The sequence below is a fragment of the Amphibalanus amphitrite genome, unplaced genomic scaffold (genome assembly GCF_019059575.1).
Source record: "Amphibalanus amphitrite isolate SeventyFive unplaced genomic scaffold, NRLGWU_Aamphi_draft 000865F_arrow, whole genome shotgun sequence".
Classification (NCBI taxonomy): domain Eukaryota; kingdom Metazoa; phylum Arthropoda; class Thecostraca; order Balanomorpha; family Balanidae; genus Amphibalanus; species Amphibalanus amphitrite.
The window spans coordinates 188708-197500 of NW_024882359.1; the positions used below are offsets into that span (position 1 = coordinate 188708).

The 8793-nt window shown below is 45.9% G+C and overlaps 1 protein-coding gene across 1 annotated transcript; it reads right to left on the reverse strand.

The window, feature by feature from the left end:
• Positions 1-3107: 3107 nt before the first annotated feature.
• Positions 3108-4193, reverse strand: LOC122367385 (endonuclease G, mitochondrial-like). Its single transcript, XM_043340424.1, has one exon. It carries the CDS (start codon positions 3986-3988, stop codon positions 3203-3205), a length of 786 nt encoding a protein of 261 aa, XP_043196359.1. The 5' UTR covers positions 3989-4193; the 3' UTR covers positions 3108-3202.
• Positions 4194-8793: the final 4600 nt, after the last annotated feature.

The following is an 8793-nucleotide window of genomic DNA, read 5'->3' on the forward strand; positions in this document are numbered from 1 at the left end:
TGCGAGGCCGTTGTTCGAGCTAATTGAGCCAGCAGCTGTCATGAACTCCTGTGTATAAAGCATGATTCTCACCATTTCGAAGCAGCGTTTGTGTACCGGGTTGCCAAGCATTTACGTTGATATTCATACCACGCTGGTCTGAGGCGGAAAACCAATAATTAACCTGCTGAATGTTGCATTATCTTGGTACCAACTCTGCACTCGTTCATGGAGCATACGGCAACTTAAGTAACTTGAAACTTGAAACTTGAAACTTATTTATTCACAACGAGTCCACTGCAATCAGTAGCTTTTCGTCATTGCACGTATCTAGTTATCATACGGACTTAACGTTTAAGCATCAATACTTTTCTTTATATATGAAAGGCCTAATTGTCAAATATATGTACGTTTTGAATAGTCGTACTCATAGTCATGAGCATTGAGCACCAGACTGCATTCCTTAATTTACATAGCTATGAATTCAAGTTACACCTTTTTACCTAGAATATGCTCCACCCGTATGCAACACTGCTCATTTTGACTAACTTTAACTACGAGATCGGCACCGACCGGTGGCGCTTCCCCACATGCACAGCTTCTCACCCAATCAACAGATTTCTAGACGTTACATAAAACTGGGAAGCCTTCCTCTAGAGGTTGTGATATCGGAGTTTCATCCAAACGTGTCTGAAAAGCCACATAGAAAAGTTTGGGTCTTGCCAAGTGCCAAAGTACCCAGAAATCCAGCTCCACCCGACACTATCTCTATCGGCGCATCACTGACGATGGTGCTATACCATGAGAGGACAGCTCTTAATCAACGGCACAGCGGCTTTACTGGATCAGGTCGACATGCATCTGTGGATCATATCCGGGGCTTGCCAAAGGTCACCAGCTAAATGACCGGGCGAGGGATGAGGTCCGTGATATTGCAGTAACGCTTTCGCACTCGCTAGTTATGCACTTGCATGCGTACTAGTGAGTTATGATAGAGCTAATATTATTATTTTTTACGTTGCCTACTTAGTATGTAGGCCAATATGCATTTCAAGAGTTTTGTTTTGTCCTATAGCTACTGGGGCTTTGCTAACGCAGACTTGGTTGGTGGGCTCCGTCAGCCTGTTTGCCAGGCAGCCGGCAGGGACAGTGAAGACTGATATCTCCCGCGTGAGATCGGCCCCATGAACTCCCGTGTATTTATACCACTCGAGTATACCTAAGGCAACAAAAGTTACACGCACCGTAAGGCGTTGCTCCAATCTTATGTCGTAAGTGTCGTAATTCATGGTATTTTCATGGTATTTGCTAACATCTACATATGTACAGTGATATCAGTGAACTGGCAAATGCGATCAGTCAGCGAAACGATTCATGAGACCGTCAATATACATACGATGGACTAAAATCCGTAAAAACCATTTTGCATTAAGCAGCTCCGTTTTCTGTAGCTGAACCCCAGCCAGTGCTACAAATCGATTTTACGGCATTTATAAGATCGGGCCCAGGTGTGGAGCCCTAACGACACCCCTGCCGCAACACTGCCGATCAGGCGAGCCGCAGAATACCAAACAGGGCCCCGGGCTCGAGGGAAGCCGCCTGGCCGTGCCTTCTGTACAGAGAACGGTTTAAGAGTCGGCTCGGGTCCCCGAGAACTTGGTGCGTTACCTTTTCATTTTAAGCGCGCCGCATACCTCGGCTCGCACATAACGACTTACGCAACGCCGGACGTTGGTGCATAATTTATATTGCTATGCATACCGTTCGTGATCACTGATCAAGGCATAAAAGTTCATTGAAGCTTACGTATTTAGCTGTCTTACCTATGAAGATTATTTTATTTACTGATAACTGCGTAGAGCTTTGAGTTTCTTTTGTAATATTTATTTTTTAATTAAAAAAAAAACGACGTATAGTTTGAACATGGGGGCGAAAGACCGTGCACTTTGTGTCATATTGTGCCATCTTATGCGCTTTGCAGATAATGCATACAATATCCTTATCCTTGCATTTTATCCTTGCACACCAAGCTATAGCTTCACCGGATTGATTTTAGGAATGGTATAGGTACCTACCTATAGTAGGTTTGAGATTGAATGTGAGCATTTAAAACGAAGACGTCTACATTTCAATAAAGAACGTTCGATGGCAATGTAGGGTAGATATTGCAGCATTTTATCTTAGTTTCAGTACAATCCGCAGTGCATTTGAACTTATTTGGATTTATGTCTCTACTCCAATATCCCATTACTTGAGGCAGTTTGTAAAATGTTATGGTATGAAGCTCCACGAATAGGTCCAAATATTTTTTTGGCATCCAATGTTAGCAGCCTGGTGAACTGGATTCAGCTTCCCTTCTTGTCATTTTCATAACAACTAACAATCTAAAAATATAATGCATTACCACATTCGCACATGCAATCAAAGGTCAACTTTTATAATTTTGACATTTATCGACAAATTAAATGCCTGCAAGCTAACAGAGCTACAGCTACTAATAGAGCTTAGTAGCCGTACCTGAGGTCACTGACATATGTGTACTGTGCACTGTGCACTGTGCAGTCCATAGTTTCATACCGTATCTGAGGTCGCTGACAGCAGTGCAGCTGAGCCGGTCGCTGACCCCCTGTGCCCGAGGTCGTTGCCGCCCGTCCCGTGCCGGACGCGTCACCCGCTGCCGCCCGTCTCGTGCCGGACGCGTCACCAGATCCTTCCTTCTCTCCGTGGCGTGACTGGTGGTCGGCGTGGGTGAGGTGCCGGCAGCGGCTGCGGCTGACCAGCCACGGAAGGTCAGCCGAGGCCACAGGGCGCGTTGACCGAGGGGCAGCGCCAGAAGGTGGCTGACCTGACGGCAAGGGTGCCTATCCCGCCACATGTGATCTTGAGACAGTGTTCGTGAACCCTGCGATTATTTTGTTTCCTGATGACAATCGAATCTATTTATGCATGTATGATACAAACCGTATCATCATCGAATATGCTTTTACCAATATACCAATACCTATTCCTTTTACCAATACCAATTACCAAGCGCATTTTACGTTTATACCAACTTAAATATTATCTCAGCATAACACTGGCGACCGCTCTAGGTCAATTAAAATCAAGATCTTGTAAGATAAAAGAGATTGTGCAGACTGCAGGTATTTATTTTCTTTTGAACAGTGCACTTTATAATCCGTAAACAGCAGAGATGAAGGTATCAGGTCTCGTTTTAGTCGGGTCACAAGTCTGCGGCGGTCAGCTGGTGCAGGTCGCTCCTGCGGACCCGGGGCAGCAGCCTTAGACCGCTGAGCCGCTCCAGCTCCTCTACCGTGACAGTGCACTCCCGGAGCGCCTTCGCGCCGTTCTCGGGTCCGTTCCGCACCACATACGCCTCCGAGGTGAGCCGGCCGCCCTTCCCGGGGTACACGAGCAGCTTGAAGAGATGAGTGGGCACTGGTAACCGGCCGGCACCCACCAGAGGCACGTGCAGGGCTACAGAGCCGTCCGCCTCCGCCCTCGGCACAAACAGTGGACCCGAGGTGACCCACACCGGACCTGATGCGGCCAGGGCGCGGGCGCGACCTTCCAGGCGCCGCCACACGCCTCCGTTCACCGCCGCCGGCTGCGCCACCACGTTTGACATTAGGAAGCTGAACTGCAGCGAGCGCCGACAGGTGGCGTTGGCCGCCGCCGCCAGGTGGCCTCGATTGAGGCCGCTGCCGCGCAGGTCAAACGGTCGGGCGGCTGCCTGCGGGGACAGACGGGGGTCGGCTCGGAACCCGGGCCGGCGGCCGTGGGCTCGGGCAGAGCCGGAACCGTCCTGGACGAGACGCTCACACACCCAGCGAGCCACCTTCAGCAGCGGGTCGTACCCGAGCACATGACCCGGTGAGACGAGCAGCAGAGGGCCGCTGCGAGGGGCGCCCAGACGCAGGATCTCCCTGGTCGATGAGGAGGATGAGCGGCGCGGTAGCCCGATCGTCACGGTCAGCGCAAAGTGACGAAGTCGCGAATATGAAAACATGGAAGTAGGTACACAGTAAAATCACAGGTACGCATGCAATTATACGTCGGCGATATCTTAACTTTCGTGCACGACTTAAATAAATATGATAACCTTCCACTGTCTTTCTAATTACATAATAAGTAGGAAAGATTTAACTCAACGCTTTTATCCAAAGCTTTCGCGACACTTGCTTTGAACAATTCGTGTGTACCTATTTGTGTTAATTTTTCACACTTTTCATTAAATTCGAATAAAGTCTGTCTTCAATTTTGCACCCCCGTGCACATTTTCTTTTGAGGCCTCTTACAAACAATTACTTATCTTGACTCCCACTCGACCGATCGAAAAGCGGTTTTCTGCATCAGATACCTACCTACCTCTCCATTCAGCATTCTTTCAATCATTTATTCATGATTCAACTGCTTGTGAATTATTGTGATTTGTAGCTATGGGACATGCGTCAAAGCATAGGTGAGGGAGACCACACATGTTACGTTTCAATTTCCTAATCAGAAGTACATACCTACAACAATTAAGCTTCGCCCCGCTGGGGGGAGGGGGAGGGGGCAATATGACCCCCCTGCGGTTGTTCCTGAATAGTAAGAAAACGGCGGCGCGCAGCGCTACCAATTTTTCGGTAGCTTCCCGGGCGTCAATTTGACACCTTCACACAAAATGTCAATTCTTAGGTCACCTTAGGTCAGGAGTTATTAAGGTCAAACTGAGGTCATGTTCGAGCAAGAATGAGCAAAAAACATTAAATCTTAAAACGCTCACAAAAGCTACAGTTAACAAGCAATTTCAAAGTTCTTTAGGTACGTGGTCGTGCAGAGAATAGACGGCGCTACAAAACTGCTATCCCGAATTTTGAAAATTTTGTTATTTTGACCCCCAAAATAAAAATTGATATTTTTTTTATAAAAAAAAACAAAAAAAAAATCCCAAAAGTTCTTCGGATTTCGGAAAAATCAATTTTTTTTACCTCAATTTTTAGCGAATGGTGGTCTTATTTTTTTTAGTCTAAAATGAGACTCCCCGTGACGAGCTGCATCGAATCAATAGGTACCCATTTTATGCCTACCTACAAAAATATCAAGTTTGAATTTTGACCTAATTTTACCTGACCTTGACCTCAGACCTTACCTTCACCAGAACATAACCTAAACTGGCCCCACAGGCTGCCTGACCTACATACATATCACATTTGTCATCTACAATGGCCCATAAAACATGCATCACATGATATTTTCATATTGTAACCCTCAGTGACCTGACTTCCAGAGGTCAGGTCACTGCAGACGGTTACAATAGCACAGGGCACAGCTGTGCCTTGACCTGGTATCAGTGACCTCGTATAGTAGAATATGTGTTTGCCGAACAATTCCCCATCGATGCTTTTCAATGACATGCTTTTTAGTAATTCGTATTCGTTTCGGGCTACACTGAGGTAAAAAATTGTTAAAAACCAAATATTTCGGCTTTATTGAGTAGCCTTGTTCACTGGTTTGAAATATGAAATACAAAAAGACGATACAAATGTGATGACATGCGAAACAGGTTCGTGCTATCAAAGAAGCGGAAGCGAAAGAAAAGGAGCATTTAGGGAAAGTGTTCAAGCAGCACGGATACCCAAATCATGTGATTAAAAAGGGATTAGCGCAGAAGAAAGCAAATAGGACAGATGCACATGAAGAAACAAGCCGAACAACGTACATTTCTTTACCTTACGTGCAAGGACTGAGCGAGCCCATAGCAAGACTTTTACGTCAACACAGCATCAAAACAGGGCACAAAGCTAGAACGCTTCGAGATCATCTAGTTCAAGTAAAAGACAAGACGGATCCAGAAATGCAAAAGGGTGTCATCTATCAGATTAAATGTGATTGCGGGGAGTCTTATGTCGGAGAAAGTGGACGTCCCAGACTCCCAAGCTTACGAGGCTGAAAGAACATGTGGCTGATATAAGACATGGTCGCACGGACACATCGGCTACAGCACAACACGCCTTCTCATGTGCTAGAGATTTGGACCCGCGAAAAGCTACAACCAATTGGCCATTGAACGGAACTGGAAAAGAAGAACGATTCGGGAAGCTCTAGAGATAAAGATACACAAGTCAACAATGAATAGGGGGGTGGGCAAAGCTACCATTAGCCCGATTTGGGACGTTGCTTTGTGTTGACATGTGTTAGTTTTATTACGGAGCGAGCGAAGCGAGCGGAGTCTTACGTAGAATTAACGGAAATTTCTGAGTATGAGCGGCCGGCCGGCCGGCCGGCCGTGCGGACGCTTTTGCGAGGCTTATATCTCAGCAACCACTTGGCCGATTTACACGCGGTAATTTTTGTAGGGTAGCTTCATTCCTTCTACCAAGTATTGGACTATTCCCGATGCATGTGGGTGACCCCTTATGCACGTGCCACGTGCAAAACGAAGAGGTGTCACTTTTGTAATTGTTGCAATATCTCGGTAACTACTTGGCCGATTGCGCTGAAAGTTGGCATGTAGGTAGGCACCCACTAGGCACTGCATATCCATGTGCCAGAGTTGGGGTGCTGCTGCACGTGCGCACGTGCAGGGGTCGTTTCCAGATCTCGAGAACGGCTCGACCGATTGCGCTCAAATTTGGTACACAGTTAGGGACCGGTTACTAGGGTGCCGTGCACAAGTCAGTTGGGACCCATTTTGCACGTGCGCACGTGCAGGGTGCCGCTTCCAGATCTCGAGAACGGCTGGGCCGATTGTGCCCAAATTTGGCACATCGCTAGAGACCAGTCAGTAGGGTGCCGTGCACAAGTCAGTTGGAGGTACCCCCTCGAAATTTCGCACGTGCAAGACCCACCCCCTCGCTCGCTCCGTTAGTCGCCCCAAAAGGCGTTATACTGGTAGAGAAAATGGGGAACCATAGTTGTTGTTTTTTTTTGCATCTCAAAAGTATCTAGTTACTCTTTCTTGTCTTTGCATGATAGCCAAAGTACAGGTTTTAATGCATTTTTATAAGAGACCGTCTGGCGCTTATACGATTCCGACTTTCGACGATGATACGAATCAGACGATGTATAATATCTTATTACGACTGTCATAACGATGTGTGATGATTTGAACTGTATGGTTGTTTCAGCGTATGCACAGTGTAAAAAAAGGAAGTCACAGATCATTGATAGCACGAACCTGTTTCGCATGTCATCACATTTGTATCGTCTTTTTGTATTTCATATTTCAAACCAGTGAACAAGGCTACTCAATAAAGCCGAAATATTTGGTTTTTAACAATTTTTTACCTCAGTGTAGCCCGAAACGAATACGAATTACTATCATTTACCTGAGGAAGATTAGAAATGACACTTCGTCAATACCGACATGCTTTTTATTCGATTTTACAACACATTTCTTGAAATGCCTGTAAACGGTGAAAATTCGACCTTTGACCTGATCTGTGACGTCATCGGTTCGACCGGGGTCAATGAAATTGGGTCAACAGGTAGCTACTTGTTGGGGCTATCTAACATCGTTTGCTGCTTGTCGCTATGTTGCGAGGTTCTCGATATATTAGCCCGGCACCGCCTGGGCTATTTCCGTACCCACGACAGCCTGGGGGGGGGGTCGGATCCGACCCCCCCCTGTTATCTCGAGAACCAATGGTCGCATCGAGCCCCGCCGGAGACCTTCCCAAAGCACTCTTAAGATTTTAAGATTGAGGTCAACTTTCGGGTCAAGGTCAGGTCAAAGGTCAAATTATGGGGTTTTGCATGATTAGGCTTACGGACAGCGGAATCAACAGTTGCTGCTCGAAACTCACCAAAAATGACATCAAAGACCTAGTGAAGGTACCATGTGCGTATAGGGGTCATACTAAGTACGGGTCAAGGTCAGGTCAGGTCACGAAAGGTCACGGTTTTCACTTTCTGCTACATGGGCGTCCGACACATGTTTTATGGCTTATTTTTCACGCCGAATCCGATGGTAATGGTTATATGTGACCCCCAAGTCACTGTGCTGGTGATAAGTGTGCATTGAAAGCATAAAAAATCGTTTATACCATATATAACTAAACGAGGGCTAAGAAAAAAGGTCAATTTTTCAACTTTTTATTTTTAACATAAAAAATGCACTTTTCTAGACGAGCTTTGTCCCAGGAATCTAGTGGTGCCATTTGTTTTCACATGCAATGTTCAGAAGTGCCTCTAATTCACGAAAATGCTTATGACGTCACCATGCCCTATGCATGTTGGAGCTATTTTTTACAATTTGGGGCTCAAAAATCAAGATAGAAAGTTGAAATTTGGGATATCTAATGTTCTAATAGAGCTTCATAACATATATTCCGGTTTTTTGGAAATTCTCAAAATTTCGGATTTTATTAGCTGTTTTCCAAAAAATATAGTTTTTTGAATTTTTAGGAGTGAAAAACGCATTTTATAGAAAATCCGAGATAGCCATTTTAAAGAACTCGTTGAGCTGCGTCTATTCATGTCCTTAATTTGCAATTTGCTTTAAACCCTGATTTTTGGCGATTTTTTAAACATTTGCCACTTTTTGACTGAAAACGCCATGTAGTTACATCACTAAAATCGATATATCTAAAAAAAAAATCGAAATTTTTTCTTAAAAATTGCACAGAAGACGTCAAATTGATGGGGGAGAAGGTAGCCAAGTTTCAAGTCGATAGCGTAAGCGGTTCATAAGTTATTCAAGAAAAACGGAGGGGGTCGGATCCGACCCCCCCAGGCGGTCGCGGGTTAGGGGGGGGGGGCAAAATGCCCCCCCAAACGGGGCGCGCTGCTCAGCAGACCCCAAAGGGGCGCGGTTAATAGTTCCGCCAG

Coding starts and splice junctions, on each gene's coding strand:
- LOC122367385 (XM_043340424.1), bottom strand. CDS start 3,988: ATGTTTTCATATTCGCGACTTCGTCACTTTGCGCTGACCGTGACGATC.